This window comes from Branchiostoma floridae, chromosome 17 (assembly GCF_000003815.2).
Source record: "Branchiostoma floridae strain S238N-H82 chromosome 17, Bfl_VNyyK, whole genome shotgun sequence".
Taxonomy (NCBI): domain Eukaryota; kingdom Metazoa; phylum Chordata; class Leptocardii; order Amphioxiformes; family Branchiostomatidae; genus Branchiostoma; species Branchiostoma floridae.
Genome location: NC_049995.1, coordinates 2,583,666 through 2,601,980, shown reverse-complemented (window position 1 = coordinate 2,601,980; position 18,315 = coordinate 2,583,666). Strand labels below are relative to the sequence as shown.

At 41.9% G+C, this 18,315-nt stretch overlaps 3 protein-coding genes across 3 annotated transcripts in view; all 3 read left to right on the top strand.

The window, feature by feature from the left end:
* The window catches only part of LOC118404822 (DNA-binding protein SMUBP-2-like), a gene marked incomplete in the record, with an annotated part of 23,787 nt that extends 20,504 nt beyond the window's left edge, over positions 1-3,283 (top strand). The window contains 4 exon segments of the mRNA XM_035804181.1: positions 1-135; positions 1,144-1,385; positions 1,517-2,173; positions 2,772-3,283. Of these exon segments, the coding sequence (XP_035660074.1) occupies positions 1-135; positions 1,144-1,385; positions 1,517-2,173; positions 2,772-2,915 (1,178 nt within the window).
* Positions 3,284-3,461: 178 nt separating this feature from the next.
* On the top strand, positions 3,462-15,260 carry LOC118404897 (hemicentin-2-like). Its single transcript, XM_035804279.1, has 10 exons — positions 3,462-4,174; positions 8,218-8,580; positions 8,926-9,192; positions 10,058-10,321; positions 10,805-11,056; positions 11,702-11,857; positions 12,817-12,942; positions 13,393-13,650; positions 14,204-14,467; positions 14,974-15,260. Exons 1-10 carry the CDS (start codon positions 4,102-4,104, stop codon positions 15,258-15,260), a joined length of 2,310 nt encoding a protein of 769 aa, XP_035660172.1. The 5' UTR covers positions 3,462-4,101.
* A 431-nt stretch (positions 15,261-15,691) lies between these two features.
* LOC118404896 (contactin-2-like) lies at positions 15,692-17,984 on the top strand. The gene is made up of 4 exons (XM_035804278.1): positions 15,692-16,010; positions 16,459-16,767; positions 17,243-17,352; positions 17,858-17,984. Exons 1-4 carry the CDS (start codon positions 15,692-15,694, stop codon positions 17,933-17,935), a joined length of 816 nt encoding a protein of 271 aa, XP_035660171.1. The 3' UTR covers positions 17,936-17,984.
* Positions 17,985-18,315: the final 331 nt, after the last annotated feature.

The window sequence follows — 18,315 nt, the reverse complement described above, 5'->3', positions numbered from 1 at the left end:
CCATCACACGGGCACGCCGACATCTTGCCATCATCTGTGATTCTGAAACTGTCAGTCACCACAAGTTCCTGTCATCCCTCATGGACTACATGTCTACACAAGGGGAGGTCAGGAGTGCTCACCAATACAGTAATGGTGAGTTTACATGAAATGTGTAGTAGACTACAGGTCATAGGACATAAGAGTTTTCTTTAATACACAACCAGTTTTTCTCACCTTGGACGTTTTGCTGTCTGTCAGACATCTTCCTCAGACCTTCTTACTGAAGTTCTGCTTCTCGCCGCTATATGTAGCCAATGTAGGGGGTGCTTTTGCGGCAAGAACACTATCCCAAACGTGGCTGAGCTTGTACCCCCCCTCAGTTAGAAGCTCTGAGGTAGATGTCTGACAGACATCGAAATGTCAGCGGGTGAGAAAAACTGGTTGTGTAAAAGAAAACTCTAGTGTGCTATGATCTACCAACCTGATGAAACTATTTTCGGAAGACTACAGGTCTAAAAATGAGGGGCTTGCAATGAAAACGCTCATCAGTACAGTTGTTGGAGGGAGGACCAAAGACAGAGACACAAGACAAACGTCACACTTGTAGGACGATCAAATCAAGACTGCTTTTATTTTGAATCACATTACTGGTCGCGTTCTAACGGTTCTAGAACACCCTTCCCCGAACAGGTATAGATCACCCGCTCGAAGAAGGGTCGCCAGAACGCGACAGTAACGGAACGTATCGATAGAACATGGTGGAGCGTAGCGAATGGAGTTCGAGAACGAATAGAACGTTACTGATGACTTATGAAAATAAATGAGAACGTTACCGGTGACTTATGAAAATAAATGAGAGTTTGGTTTGATCGTCTCACAAGACAGACGTGTCGTCAATTCGTCAGACCAGTTGCTAAATCCAACATAGTAATGCATGGTGAGTGTGGGGACTACATGTCTACTGTATGTACGTATGCATGGGAGGTCTGACAGATTAGTGCTCATCAATACAGACAGATATCATTTATGGTGAGTGTAGAGGACTATGTGTATAAAAACATGTACCTGACAGATACTCTGACAATCCTCATTGTTTTAAATGTAAAATACTATGTACTTAAAAAGAACATTCCTCATTTTTTTTTTTTTACTGTTTCACAGATAGCGAAGTGACAGTGTCAGCAGACTACAGCAATGTTCCAGTCAACGTGCACAGAAAACAGGCCCCAAAAGAAACGTCAGGATCAACACAAACCAAAGGGGCTGATACATGTACTACAGAAAAGGATGATGTTACAGCGGAGGTGAAGCAAGAACCACAGCCCTCTGAAGATGTTGGACCACTAGAGAAGAAAGAAGAGTCAGATGAATCTAAAACAGGGACATTATTACAAAATCAACAGGTAATACTTTAACATTATACATTGTAGGGTTTCTAAGCATTATCACTATATACTTTTTGGCTCTTAAGTCTGCTTGAATATTATAGTTATTCAGTTTGTATGTAAATTAAATACATTTTTCTTATTTTCAGGCTGTGGATGGCACACAGAAAGCAAACAACCCAACAATAGAACAGGATGGCTCACAGCAAATTTCAGAATCTGTTGGGGGCACCAAACCAAAAAGGAAACGAAACAGAAACAGAAACAAGAACAAATTCAGCCAAGAAAATATTCCTAACGATAACACAGAAGTCAATCAAAAACAAACTATAACAACAGAAAAGGAACAGACAGAAACACTTGCATCAAACTTCGCCACATGCGAACATTGTGGAAAAGAACTGCCTAAACCTAATCTAGAGCTTCACACCATGCACTGTCGAAGAGTAGCAGAACTAAAAGGAAAACTACAAGCAGCAAACGCTCCAAGAGAGAAAGTGCAAGCACCCCCTAAGCAAGCATCATCAAGGCAAGAGAACAAAAGACGTCCAAAAAGCGGAAAAAAGAAACAAGGCGGTAGAAATCTAGATGAAAAAGAGGATGGGAATGATGACTTTGATGCAATGCTTGCACGCGTGGTGAAAGAAGACCATAGCTGCCATTACGAGAGATGTAAGAATAGCGTGGCCACGGTTGGTCAGTTCTGTACCTACTGCCGTAAGTTGTACTGCCTGAGTCACCACATGCCTGAGGTGCACGGCTGCGGGGAGGACGCTCACATGGAGGCACGAGCCAGACTGTCCAAGGTGATTATGAATATAGAATACAACACGGTGCAGGGTTTTTTCCAGAAAAAAATTGCAAGAGGGAGCACTGCAATTAACCCATACCACCCAGTGGGGGAGATAAGGTTCTCCCTACCAGAGTGCGCATTTTGATTTTTCCAGAGAGGCTTGACTGGTATAACTATTGTCAGTGTTACATGTACATTTGCAAAATACATGTTGTTACCTCCATGAAAAGTGTCTCTGTTTTTTCGTTTAAATTTCCCGATGTTTAGGTCAGCGTAGATCTTAAGTTTCTGGATGGATTATAATGATATTTGGCATGTGAGTAGTTTTTTGGTAAGACGAAGGTCAAGGTCCATTATGGGCCTACATGCAGCTTTCCTTGGTACTGCAGTAGATATTCCTTTTTTTGTATCTTTTGTCCTGAACACCCTTGTCATGAACACCCTTGACAGCAGTATCATTGTTCAGTACTGTAACATTTATATATATATATATATAATACTTATGCAGGACGTCAATGTCAGCATTATTATCATATTCCTAGTAAGATATTTGTTATATATCTCTACAATATTGATAATAAATAAAAGACTGTTTTATGATTATCCCACAGGACACGATTGTGGAAGGTAAGCTGTATGCAGGTGCACAGAAGAAGCTGAAACCTGAGAAGAGAGCCTATCTACAGAGGAAACTGGACAAGAAACTCTCAGGCATGGAGGAGAAAAGGCAACCCAAGAGGCCATCTGAAAAATAAAGTAAAAATGCCCTGATATGTAAAATTGCTGCCTCACGTCCAAGACTTGTATTACAATAATTAGGATTTGGAGCTTGAAGTACAAATGCCTTAAGTATCAACGTTTTAAGCTTTTTATCTATAACAGAAACATTGATATCGTTATTTGTATTTCCATTTCTGTACTCAACTGCACAAAGCCCACTTCAGGGGCATCCTGAACAGAGGGGCATCCTGCAAAAGCTGTTACTGTATTGTTATCTCAATGTTGCTTTAGTAGCAAATTCTCCAAATGCATGACAATGACATTACATGTAACATGACTTGCCTGTGCTATGGACGAGCCACAATAAACAAGTGCCATGCGATGGGCAATTTTGCCACACCAACCATGTGTACAAATTATATGTCTTGCAAACCATACTTACAAGGTCATCAGTGTTAACTTTTGTAACATCTGAACATAATTCTGTCACATACAAAAGCAATCATATCCAGTGTCATAATAAGACCTTCTCTAATCTCCAAGCAGATACTGGGTATACTGTTCAGCCCTTTGGACACTGTCTTTGCTCTGCCTTTTGAACAATATCTATTGAACATCTGAATACCTGAAATACTAGTGTGCATTCCTTGGGGATTGCTAATGTTGAATTTATATTCCCGTTCTTAAATATAGTGGTTTTAGAGTATCATTTTGTATATGAAAAGTTGATGTTACCAATTTATGTGCACCCTCTTCTACTGAGAACTGACTTATATTTTTCTGTAAATCAATAATATGTCCAATACCAGTTGCCCATTTTTTGTAACCGAAGTGCATGGCGACCTGCGTTATGGAACATTAATGTTCCATTATCTCTATTGATAACGCGTTTGTGACACGTGATCAACCCAGGACAATGGTGGGTGATGGCGAAGATGACACGCCCAATGACTAACGGTGACCCCGTGTCATGGGTGTGGTGTATTGGGAAAAGGTGTTTCTAAGAATTAGACTGACTACTTGACGTTCCATGGCGTTTCCGTGAAGTGAGCAACAGGCATTGTCGTGTTGTTCTAAACGTACGTTTTCACGCGTTGTGCAATGAATTTATGTCTGTAAACGGACATTTCCTTTTTTCTGTTATCAACAATTTACCTATAAAAGGAAATATCGGAGCATATAAGGAACAATACGTTTTGGCCAGCCGTTGAATACACGAAGATGGGAGAAGGTGCTCGTACAAGGATCGGTCCCGTTGCCGTTTTGACCGTACTGTGCCTTTTTCTGGGAGACGGTAAGTGGCATTAAATATTTACACTAACTATACAGCCTTATCTTTCCATTTCGTCTCAAATGCCATATGAAAAGTTATCTTATTCTTCCCCTGTCCAGTTGAAAACATATGCATATGTGAAGAAATATAATTTCTAACGTTTGGTTATCCATGGCTGTAGCTTGGTATATATGTATAACGAAAACTGTCAGTAGTTGTCATGAAACTACAATTTTTCCTACTTTGAAATTCGGAATGTGATGCTTATCAATATTTAAACATCATATTACACCATGGACAGACGCTATCTCAAGCCTTTTATCATTATTATTATTGAAGATTATTCTGTCCTTATAGCACTGTATTGTGCTTAAAAATACTGTAAATAGAAAAGCTCCTGAGCGGTTCTGTGGATTGCGTGTCATCCATGGATTAAAATGGTGCAATGACATGTTGAGATCTGCAAAGGCACGAAGCAATGTTAACCTCCACCAGGCCTTTCTATGAGGGTGCGGGGATCGTAGAATTCGGCAAAAAAAATCGGGAAATTGGCCAGGGAGTCCGTCCACGCTTAGGTTCATGTTTCCCCTCTGACCAGCCGGTTCCTCCGGTAGCAAAACTCCCCTAGCCTGACAAGTTATTCTCCATATAATAGCCAGCGTAGTCAGTCTGGTGGAGACTAAAGTAATGCTATGTCGCGATCGCGTCAACCATCGTGCATGCAATATTCCCCTTGGGGACTTCAAGACACAGACATGCAGACAGAGGAAATGACAGACATGACACCCGTGGAGGTGGTTAGTTTTTGACGAAACGTGTGTGTGGAAATACATAGAGATTTTGCTAAAAAAAATATATGTTGTTGACTGTCAGCATTCCAAAACACTTTCTTTCTTCCAGCACTTGATTCGAAAGAACTCTATTTGTAAAATCGTGTTTGTGTGTAATAAGGATGATATCTCTATAGGTTCAAAATGCTGTGTCGTACATGTAAAATATATCCTATGAAAATGAAGAAATTCGGTTGCAACGTTGATCAAACATCTAACACAAACCGTGCAGACTATTCTTTTTAATTGCAAGAAAATAATTATTTGCGTGTATAAGGATGATATCTCTAACTGAGCTTCAAATATTGTGTCACACATGTAAAATATGCAAATGAAGAAATTCGAGTGCATGCGACGTTGACCAAACATCTAACAGAAACTGTGATGAATTCTATTGTAACTACAACTCCAGACCGACCTATACGTGCCTGATAGCAAACTACAACTGAGGTACCATAATGGTCAAGTGTAAGGCTTAGGTCACATTTCCAAACGGGGGCCCGGCCGGGATGTTTTAAGAAACGAAACATTAAAATGTATACTTAGAAATATACACATATCAAACACATGAATCTTATTTTGACATTTTGTGTATTTTTATGTCTTTTATATGATGCTTTTCGCTCCCGAAAGCTGCCCGGTCGGGCCGCGGTTTGGAAATGTGACCTAAGCCTTAACAGGTTTCTGTGTGTTATAGACAGTTGACTTTGCCATTATATTGAATATTGATTGATGCAAGTAATTCACCAGCCAGTCGGATTAAACGAAGTCCTGTGTGTGCACATTACACCCCTGTCACATTTGGCGAAAATCGATCGGACGACGATTCTGCGGCAATCGCCCGAGTCTCGCTTATAATAATAACTGTATTGCACAACAATTGTACAAGGTACAATGTATGGCTTTTATGTGACAGGAATGGTTTTCACTTGGAAAATACGCGCAACCCTCTGTCGATCTTAAATATGGCCGATCTTCCATCGATACGCCCGAAGATCGTGGATAATGTGACAGGGGTATTACCGTACGTTCGGGAACACTGCTCTTTCTTTCACGCTCTGAATACTTTATTGAACCGTCTCTTTGCAAGAGAAGTGTCAATATGGCACGTAAGAAGAGACACAGAAATTTAGCTGAACAACGTTGACCATAAGGTGTACTTTCATTGTTTAGAAGAAAACTGTAAAATGGGAATTGCGAGTCCTGTCACAGTTGGTTCATAGCGACGAAAAAAATGTATTTGACTTTTATTTTCACGTCTTTTTGAGGAATTGATGTTTTTGATTACGATTTAGTTACATACAATAAGCGGAAATTACAAATACAATTTGATATACAGGAATACAATTATTATTAACAACACAGGTAAACCTAGTAAAAAAAAGCACGACAACTTGTACTGTTGTAGTATACAGACTCATACAGAAAAAAGAGGCAATTGATCGACTTTAATTAACCACCAATCAACATGTTTGATTAGCAGATCATATCATTATGATGAATATCTATATTATAACGTATAATGTACACACTATAATAAGCACATCAAATTAACATAATTTTTCGCGAGATGCAATAGGACCTGCATTTTGTCTTTGAGAAGTAACGGTAGATATCAAAGGGCTGAAAATATTATGTTTTTTTTTATTACTAGACCTTAAAGCATGTACTAGAAAGGCGTACATAAAGGCCTACCAACATACAAGCCATATTCATCTGAATAGAGGGCGTTAACGACTTATTTATTGCAAATTGCTCATTAACTTGATGTGAACCTACAAATATCAACGGGTCTACATTATACTTACGCGTGTGTCGCGGTACCAAAAGTAACGAAAGAGTTGACCTAATACATGCATAGTATGACATTACAAAATAACGTTTGTGTAGGAAAATATAATATTTCATGTGATTATTCTCGATGTATACGCCCAAATATTCAGTAGCTCGAAGTGCCAACACCTACATATATACTTTAGGACCCGCCCAACATTCTTAGTCATTCTTCCATGTGTTTGTAAATGTTATCTCATCTGTACATCTCATTTTGAACGATTGTTCGTTACATATTTTTGCTAACGTAATTTACTAACGGTTTGCTAAAGGTTTTTTTTTTCAAACATTTACTGTAAATATGAGGATTGTTATATACATAAATTAAATAGGATGATTTACAACAACAATACTAATATAAGAATGTATACGACTAAAATACAGAAATAATACAGGTATTCCATGTAATTTCTGAGTTTGTTCAGAATATTCGATAAAAAGGCCAATTCATACAGAATGAAATTTCATTTTTAATAACTTGTGCATTTAAAAATTAATATCCTTTCAGTCTCACATCATTTCCGCATGATTGTCACCACAATGCCATCATGTAATGACCTTATAACCTTCGTGTCACAGGCGAATAGCTGACGTGTGCAACCATGCGTTATGGTACGGTGTCTGTAATAGGTGGATCGGGCCATGTTTAGCCATGCGTTATTGTACGATGTCTGTCATAGGTGGATCGGACCAAATCGTATCACTTAGTGTAATTGCATCGAGGAAACTTGGCTACAATGAGCTTGCGCTCCATACAGTTGTATCTTAGTAAACAAGCCTTCAAAACAAAAGGTTATAAAATATTTTGCATTATAGCCATTAAGTTATCAATTGCAAATTCATTAATCGCAAGGCTCGATACGGCATACTTTTTCCTGTAGTTTTTAGGTTGTGAACGGAAACACACCCCCCCCCCCCCAAAAAAAAACACACACATAATACTGATTATGTGAAATGTGTGTAGTGTGATCTATTTGTTTTCAAGGACTAGGCTATCATCATTATCATCAATCACTGTGTTCTGCATCTCATCATCATCTGCATCTACAGTCTTTGCAAAAGACTAAAGCTGCATTGAGTATTTCTTCACTGTGTTAGGCCATCAATTCATAATTATACCATATTAGTTGTTCATCGATTTTTTTTTGCTAATGTACGATTAGAATATAATATTTCTTGGAAAATGCATATAATAAAAACTTATACCAAATACGTTATAGTCTATAACCTCATTACTTATACACTTATATACTGAAACTATCTAGGAGGATGATCTGTCTCAATCAAACTAATGAGTATCGTTTTTGGATCTTATAATAATTCATTTATTTTACATCTAAGGATCAGTCATACCACTTATTAAAAAGCTTGCAACAATGTCTTTATGTTCTTTATATTCAGGATGGGTCCAAGCCGTAACAGTAACCGTTACTCCTGCCGAAGACTTCGTGGCCAATGGAAACAACTATAACTTCCGCTGCAACTTCGCCCTGGACGACTCCTCCAGAGACGCCATCGCTGATTGGTCCTTCACCAACCGACAAGGCGCGACGTTCTCCGATCTGTACAAGAACGCGGGAAGTCTTGGAGAGTTCTTCCTTCACGGGTACGACAGTCGTGCGACGTTTACGGGAAACATAAGCGGCGGGGATGTCGGTTTGGAGGTCCGGTCGTTGGCTCCGGCCGACAGCGGGACCTACACCTGCGGCGTCTCTGTGCTCGGTGAGGGGAAGGCCGAGGCATCTATGGACGTTACCGTACTGGGTAGGTAACCAATCATTTAGGCCATGTTGATTTGATTAGATTGATTATATGCCGTCGTTTCCAAAATAAAAACAAGTTTTCAATCATGCTTTCATTCGTACAGATGTCAAAGCAGCTGCAAAAGGAGCAAATATATGCTGTATATAGATAAAGAAATAACATATCGAAAAGCATTTATCAATACTACAAGCCCTCTAGTAGTATACCAAACCAGTGGCCTGTCAAGGACTCATAATTGCCAAAACCTTACGTTCTTGCTACTGAGTTACGCATTATAAACAGTATGACTTGAAATTGTGTTTTGTTGCAATGTTGACATTGATATTTGACATATCTATATTTCAGACCCCCCGGGTGTCCCCCTCCTGTCCATCAGCCCCAACCCCGTCCGCGAGAACCAGGGGGTACGACTGACGTGTGCCATGACGTCAGGAACCCCGCCCTTCACCTACAGCTTCCATGTTGGTGACGTCACGCTGACGTCAGGAAGCGCGACCACCTATGACGTCACAAGCGTGCAGAGAGACCAGACGCGTTACACCTGCAAGGTGACGGACGTGCTGGGGGACCAGTTTGCCGCCACCAGCCTGGAGGCAACTTTGAACGTGCACTGTGAGTCAGTTTTTTTCTAATCTCCAGACAGATTATAACCTGTGGCATAAGATACGGTACTAGTAGTATCAAAGCTGGCTAAGGAGTATAGCTGGCCAAAGGGAGTCAAACACACTCCTAGGCTGGCTTTACTCCTCTTGCAGCTTTTGGTACTATCTTATGCTACCGTAGGAGCTGCATGGAGATTAATTTCTTTTCATCAGTCACCCATTCCATTGTTTTCTGTTCCATTATCCATAGAATGTTTGCGTGTGACTTCACAGGCAATCCCCATTTTATATGACAAATAACTCAATAACAAGCACCTGGATATGATTTTGGAAACGGTCAGACGTTTCAGGCAGTATCCAACACCTTTCAGTGACGCTTCATGGGGAATCATGCACACGATTATCATCAAGTTTGTCGCTGACGAAGGGGAGTGGATACTACTTGAAACGTGTGACCGTTTTCAAGAATCACATGCAGTTGCTTGAGTAACTGCCATTTGTCGTATTTCTTTACCCGGATGTCTAACCTCCATCGACGTAGTCGTCATATTGGGTTGTTAAAGCGCGAACCAGATCATGGTCTATGATGCCATGACACAACTGTAAGCAATGTACGAATTCAAATTTGCCTGGGAACTTTTAGGTTTAACCGTCCAACATGGCGGCCAATACTTACGCCATAGCCATGTGAGTGTAAACAGCTATACATTGCCTTTCCTCTAACCTGTTCTTATGTGTGTCCCTCACAGTATGAACCCATACCACATGCCACCATATCTTGGACATATCTCTTCATCTATGTTAAATATTAATTATAGCCGCCCTTTATTCGGTGTATCACACGTGACATAACAGCAAATTCGTTCATTTTGCAGATATCGACGCACCACAGCTCGCACCAAGTAGTCCCGTCACCGGCGTGGAAGGAGACGAACTGACTGTTGTGTGCACTGCCAATGCAAATCCCTCCGCCACCATCCAGTGGAGTAAAGATGGCGCCGACCAAGGTCAAGGAGCGACCTTGACGAAGAACCCTGTCAACCGTGAGGATGCTGGGACCTACACCTGTACTGCCACCAGTAGTGGGATACTGGGAAGTCCCTCATCTACGAGTGCACAACTGCAGGTGGACGTTCAGTGTAAGTTTTCTAGTGTGTTTCATCATAATTTCCGTGAAAACAGAGGTATTGTCACTAGTTTATCTGATGTGCATGTTTGTTTGTCTTTGTGTGAGCCCACTGTTGTGTGATTGTTGCAGAGTAGCAGCCTGCATGCCAGGATGTTATGCGAAAATGGTGTAAAGGGATACTTGGAGAATGTGAAGTCTGATTTTGGCTCTGGTCCAATGTTGTAGACAACTGGAAGTGATTACGAGAGAGTGGAGCATGGATTTATGACTCATATGTCAGGTCGACGTTAGGAGAACCTATTTCGAGCTTTTTATTTATAAACATAGTGTTATGATATAGCATGCGTGTTGAGGCTTATTTGTAGCTGTTGACACCATGTAGATCCGTGTGCGGTACGATGTCCAGAGTTTTGAGTGCGGTATCATGTCCAGAGTAAAGAAAACTCAGAACTTTGCAACTCAGAACTTCTTTACCCTTCTTGTATGCACATAGATCCCCCTAATGGCAACCCAAACTGCACCGTCACAACAACCGGAAATGACGTCATGTTGAACTGCGAATGGCAGGGCGGGAACCCGGCAGCGGAAGTGACGTGGTCGCACAGCGGTGGACAACAGATCGGGTCCGCACAGCAGTCCGCCAATCAGGTGGTGGCACCTGTCCTGACGCACGGCACGGTGTACACCTGCACAGCTACAACTCCAGCACTGAGATCAGAACCAAGGACATGTACCATCACTATTGGTAAGTACTATAAGTAGGCAAAGCGCTTCCCCTTACTCCCCAAGCAAGGGATCTGCTCCGTAGTTTTTTCATGCGTTGTATATCAATAGGCCTTTTTATCGGGCTTCCTATTTTGTCACACTTCCTTGATGTCCATTTGTCCGGAGGACACGAAAAAATAAACAAAAAGAAACACGTAAAAAAACAGTCGGAGCTGAAACCGCTGCTTGAAGTGTACCAACCACAATGGAGTAAAGGTGTACTAGTATATACATGCATGATTAAAAAGCAACTGAATTACAATAATTGGCCTCTAGTGAATCCACCAACGGTTTGGAGCCTACGATTATATTTTTGTTGTTGTTGTTGCTAACGGAAACGCAGGTACCGATCCTCTACACTGTCGAAAATCCTTTTTCAGGAACAACGAAAATGTGCCAATCTAGACGCGTCCAAGCGTTTGTTATGCCGTTTGGACCGTCTTGGACGTTTCGTCGGGCGTTCAAAAGGCCGTCCCATGCCGTCCGCCGCCGTAACCGTCCAAAGCGTCCCAATAATTTAAGACGCCTTGGACGGTTGTCGCAAACGGCGTTTCGCCGTCTGGAACGCTTGAATTTTCACATAGGATGTTCTTCTAGACTCTAACAATGTGTTTTTTGATTGCAGGCGTGCCGACCGTGACTGTCTTGCCTAAACCGACATCTACAGTAGCAGAGGGTACGGAGAGTCGCAGCCTGTCCTGCACTGTGGAATCCAATGTGTACCCCCCAGTTGATGTTGTATCTTGGACTGGCCCTGCCGTCTCTGCTGGCCGGACAACAGGTGAGGTTAGAACATGTCGACAGAGCCTCACCTGTAGAGTACACAATATGACGCAAGTCCACCTTAATCCATGAGGTAACCTATTTCCATTGCTTTTTAAAACAGGGTATTTATATGAGAAATATTGAGAATATTGTTGTTTGAAACCACCTTTCGTGGACTTGATGTCCCTATATATCCTGTTTTCAAAAGCAACGTATATAACTTTAGGTTACCAGTGGATAAAGGTGAACTAGTGTTATGCAAAATCGAGCAGAGGTTTCCACTTTTCTTTGCGTGATCTATGACCAGCTGTTAGCCAATCAGAGGTTCGCCCACATGTTTTCGTTTGGTCAAGTCGATTCTCTGATTGGTTAACAGCTGTAGATACTACGCCCGCCAAAGTGGAAGTCTCAGTTCAATGTAATAGAGTCTCCCCAAGGTGTACTGTATAGGCCACCGGTGAAGCTCTTCCTCGGAGAATGCGGTTGATCGGACAAATGCTTTAATATAGTAAAAGGCGCGCAATACCAACACTTATATCAGCACCAAGGACATATACTGTTAGTATGAGTAAGTAGGTAAAGATCATCTACACACGCTTTACAGCAGAGGTCCTGCTCCAGAGGTTTTAAGGCAATTTGTAGGGCTTCTTATTTTGCCCTGTACTAAGCTTCATGTCCGTTCTGCCGACGGACATGAAGAAAAGCAAATCATTTGTACATTTAGTATTGAAATTCATCCGTGTTTCAAAAGAGACGACAGGCGGCATAGACGCGTCTGACCAATCGCATGTCATATATCCGATAGCGCGACCCAAGTGATTAGTCGATTAAATTCTTAGGATGGCTGTGGTAGGGCACTCGATCATTCAATGCGCAAAACGCAAAACACATTCTTGTGTTGGAACTTAGAGCAAACTGTAACCTCTGTGCATTCTATCTGACTGACATGTGGTTCCCACCGGACCGATTTTACAGGCGGAACCTTGGCTACACCAGACCTGACAATCCAGAACGTTGAAAGGGCTGACGCCGGAAACTACACCTGTTCTGCCGGAAACCTGGCCGGAACTGGCAGCGATTCTCTCATCTTAGATGTCCTGTGTACGTACCATATTTTCTTTGTACTTTTCCGGCAGACACATGTGTCTGCCAAACTGTACTATGCAGTTACGTGGTTGATCAATGATGACAAGTTGATCATGATATCATTTAACTGAGCGTTAGTTCACTGACTTAGTTATAGAGTTAGTTAATTGAGCTAGTGATAACGAAAGCGCTGAACTATTGTAACATTTCGCCAAATAGCATGTGCAGTCATGTGACAAGTAAGTGTTATATTTGGCATATCTTATTATCTGGATGCCATACCTTCATAAACGTAATACGGTTCGTTCTTAGAGCATCCAAGCCAACGTTGAGCAGCCAGAGCTATTATTGACCATCACTATCTCCTCCCAAATTCCAGTGCTTTTCTTTTCAAGATTGGCACGGTGTCTTTCTAGATTTCGAAAAGACAATAGCTTACTGAGTGTTTCTTTCTGTATGAAACAGATGCACCTATGGATACCACCGTCACCCCAGCTTCGGTTGAAGAGAGAGAAGGCGACCCCCTCACCCTGACCTGCACCTCAGACGGCAACCCCGCCCCGACATTCACCTGGACCAAACAGGGAGGGGGAGGGCAGCTCCCGACAGGAGATGTCGTACAGATCCAAAGTCTTACAAGAGAAGACGCGGGGACGTACACCTGCACAGCTAGTAACGGGATCGGTAACCCTCAGGCAGCGGCGGGTACTGTAGACGTGCTGTGTGAGTATCTATCAATTCATTTTTACGACAAATAGCAATTACTGAAACAAGTGGATATGATTTGGGAAACCGTCAGACGTTTCAGGTGAAGGCGACCCTCTAACCCACACCGATCGTCAGACGGACGGTCAGGGTCTGATTTGAATGCTATCTGAAACGTCTCACCGTTTCTAAAATCATACCCAGTTGCTTGAGTAACTACTTTCGATCTTGATATCTTATTACCTAATTACCTACGGTTTGTCAACGCACACTCACCATGTACGAAAGGTTTGTTTTGATTTATCGGGTTTGTGTCCTTACTGTGTTCCTAGTTACATGTGTATTTGAATAAACCTTCAGTAGAGTGGCAGGAAGTGAGTACGAAGATTGTCTCACCGCAAAGTTCAAACTTACTGGGTGAAAGGAAGCCAAGCTCAAAGGTGGTGAATCTAGTGGTTTATCGGATGTGACAGACATTCCAGGTCATGGGTCATTGGATGAGGCTACTTATTCAAGAGGAGGTGTTGCTTTTGGTCTCACATTGGAGAACTATTACATTGTTTTGTTTCAGATCTCGACACACCAACCATCAACACAACTTCATCTGTCACCTTGGAAGAGGGACAGTCCACGGCCATACAGTGTTCATCAGTGGCCAATCCAACAGCAAGCTTCAAGTGGCGCAAGGACGGAAGTGGTGACCCGGAAGTGAACAACATCCTGACCCTGTCAGAAGTCAGCCGGGATTCGGAGGGAACCTACACGTGTGAAGCTTCCAACACAATAGAGGGGGCTCTTGAGACCGAAGAAGTATCCGTGGAGTTGGTTGTAAACTGTAAGAAGTTTGCTTGTCCGTAAGAAACTTTGTTAGGATGTTGCTTGATCAGAATGTCATCTGTGTAACCTTAATTTGATTATTTGATTGTAACACTCTGGTAAGACTATGATAGCAACCTTTTTCTGTGCGACGTTTAATCACTGAGCACAGCCAATGGTTGCTAAACTAGGTGCGAGTTAAATCATCTGTTCATTGAGGCACGCATCCCTTAGGCCACGTGACCAATGCATGTTTGGGTCAGTCATTCGGAAGAAGGCCGGAAATTTTAAAGTTCGGCGATGTCTAATTCTTTTTTAAAATTTATTTATTAATTCATTTTCCATTAATTTAAACATAAATGTACATACATTACAAAATAAACAGATGAAGCCTCCCTTTGCAGGTGTGTCCCTTACAAAGAAAATTGATAATGTCTCATTCTTTGTGTTGGAAAAAGGTCAAACTTTGTTGGTGATGTACTTTTCACATAACTTTATAAAAATTTTGTTCTAATGTTTTCTCAGACCCAGCCAGCGTCACAGTAACTTCCGGCACGGTGACAGTAGACGAGAATGATGACGTCACTCTGAGTTGCACCGCTGACAGCAAGCCGCCCCCAACCTCCTTCACCTGGACAGACGCAAACGGAACTCCCCTGAACAGCCAGCGGGATGGTTTCACCCTGCAGGCTACCATACCGGATATTACGTACCAACAGGCCGGAAGTTACACATGTACAGCGAGCAACGGAGTGGGGGATGCTGGGACTGCTGACATTGATGTCATCGTGGAATGTAAGGACTTTATGTAAGGAGATAGGTTTTACCAAGGAGGTTAAAAAACGTATTATATAGTGACCTTGGTTTTTACCACTGAATGAAGGCGACTTTAATGCAATATTGTAAAGTCTAATGGAGATCGAAATAAACAAACAAACAAACTTGAACGCACATTCAATTGGAATAGGATTATTGCAATTCATTAAAACTTTAGTGAATTGATGATTGGTGTCAATACTTGTCGAATACGACTATGACATTCTTCTACCTAGAGCTTCGCTCGCGGTCCACACAATATACCATGGAAGGCTCTGCTATCAAAACCGGGCTGAGGTTTCCACTTTATAGGCGAGGCCTGAAACCAACTGTCAGCCAATCAGACACTCTGGATTTAATAGGCGATTCTCTGATTGGCTGACAGCTGGTAAAAATCCCACCCGCGAGCGAGGCTCTGCAAAGGAGAATGAGTCTTTTGCAACATCCAAAAATCCCCTTTCCAGATCCTCCAAAGTTTGACCACAGCCGAGACCCGTATCCCGTCGCTACTGGTGCAACCGTGGACCTGCAATGTTCGGCGTTCGCTGTACCCAATGACATCACGTTCTCCTGGTCACGTGACAGGAACCCTGTGTCGGGAGATCGGTTTACCGTTTCCCAGCCTGCACCGGGAGCCTCCCAACTCACCATCGATGACGTACAGGAGGAGGATTATGGGACATACCGCTGCACGGCGACCAATCAGAAAGGAGGAGAGTCAGATGACATCGTCTTACAGCCATACGGTATGAAAGTTCAGAATACTGCTTGAAATTTCAGAATACTATGTGAAATTGCTTGAAATCCATTGACAAGAGAAATTCATGAGATGTCTTAAAAATTTAATTTTGTGTTAAATCTTGAGACGTTTTGACTTGATCTTTCGATATTGTACAAAAATCTATAGATGCTTCACAACAAACCATTGAAAGTTGCTTTGAAAACGTCCCATGTCTTGACTTGAGATGCTTTGAAAGCGTCTGGAAGAAATCTTGAGATCATTTCTAAGAATCCTGAGACTTAATGAAAGATCTTAAGATTATTATCTCAAGATTTTCTGGAAAGATCTCGAGATTTGCCACAAAATCTTGAGATTTTTCAAGTATTTGATCTTGAGAACTAATTTGCTAGCTCTTTGCTTCATGTATATGCGCATGCTTTCATACTAAGTCTTGTTTTATTGTCCCACCTCAGGGCCCCCGCACCAGCCAACCGGCTTGCAAGTCTTGTCCAAGGATGCCGATTTCAAAGTCCAGATCCGTTGGACTGCCGGCTTCAACGGTGGGCTGGCAACAACCCACACCATGCAGGTTCGGAAGAAGGGTTCCACGGTCTGGAAAGACGTAGGGACTCAGCAAGAAAGGGTCGAAGAAAGAAATCCCACGTTCGTGAAGACCCTTGATCTGAAGGACGAGAACGAGGGAGACTATGACCTGCGGGTGACGGCCGCCAACAGCGAGCCGGGCGGAGCATCGTCTGATTTTGTGGATTTGCGATTGGAAGGTACTCTAGTAGTAGTTGCAGATGATGGTAGCAATCTGGATTAAAGCGGTATTAACAGCATCTTCTGTGGTTTTGTAACACTAGACCGCAAGTACTAGCGGTTGTCTTTGCAAAGGTGGGTTAACACGTATATATTCAAGTCCGTATGAGGTCCGTACGGAATGCTCCACAGCTCACTGAAAACCTGAAGAAATTAAACAAGTAGAGACAGATAACATGCCAAATGAGTCAGCTGGGTCGCAAACCATATTCCTCGGCCAGCTGACTCGTTTGGCATGTTATCTTTCTATATTTTTCCAATTCCTACTTATTTTCCAATGACCTGTGGAGCCTGGTAGAGACTCAGAAAGACACACACACGAATATACACACACGAATATGTACACTTTGGGAAAGTGCCGTTCGTTTTGTAATATAATGACAATGACAATGACAAATAGCACATTAACAATACTCATTATTTACAATATTGTAGGTCGACAACGACTGTACGGCACCCTCACAGTTGTCCAAGAGTGGAAGGAGGCGCTGGGAGATCCTGCCTCGTCTGAGTTCAAAAAGAAAGCCAAAGAGTTTGAGGAAAACGTCAGTATACTAGCATTCCTTGTGATATAATTGTAACTTGTCAGCAATTGTGGATTATTCTCCTATTAAGAGCATTATACACGGTCTATGCAATACAAAATACTTTTGCTATCCCGGGTTGTTTTCATTTTTGTGGGCGTGGCCTCTAACAAGCTGTCAGCCAATCAGAGGATGCGCTTCACCTGTCAATGAGTAAAGTGTTGAAGCGAATCCCTGATTGGATAAAGGCTTGCTTGAGGTCGCGCCCTCAAAAGTGGAATTGTCATTCCGGTTAAGCAAAGCCTCCTCAAGGTATTGTATAGGCCGAGGGGGAGGATTTGCAAGTGACTTTGGATAGACTTAACGAAATCCCAAATATCTTCATTTAATTTTAATCTTTATTCATTGATATTGAGATTACATGCAGAAGAAAGTGGGGAAGGGGGTTGAATGAATTTGTGTTTGTTTTGAATGAGGAATTATTTTGCATTTGTGTAACCATCTATTTCTTTATTTTCATTTTCAGTTGGACAAGGTCTTCAATCGGTTCATCGGATATGAGGAGACAGAAATAAAAAGCCTCAGGTATCACCATAACTTCTAACTTGTTAAGAAATATGATTTGTTTGCAAATTTTCTTAAAATGACTACATTTCAAATTCGGAAGAAACTCGTAACATTTAGATGTACGGCAATTACTGTTTATCATATGTGTTATAAAATTCTGTATATCATCTCAGTGAATTTGAATTATGTTTCCGTACACAGAGTTAAGCATTCAATAACAAACAAAACAGTCCTCTGATCCCTCTCAAGTTAGAATGACCCGAAACCTATGTCACGTGACCTGGACGAAAGTTTAACGTCAGAATCGCGCCTAATGTGAGGGGGGTATGAAGAGAACGCCTCCTACAACTTATTTGGCCTCATCACTTGTGTACGAAAATAGCATAAAGATTCTTATGACTATTAGTAATTACCGTG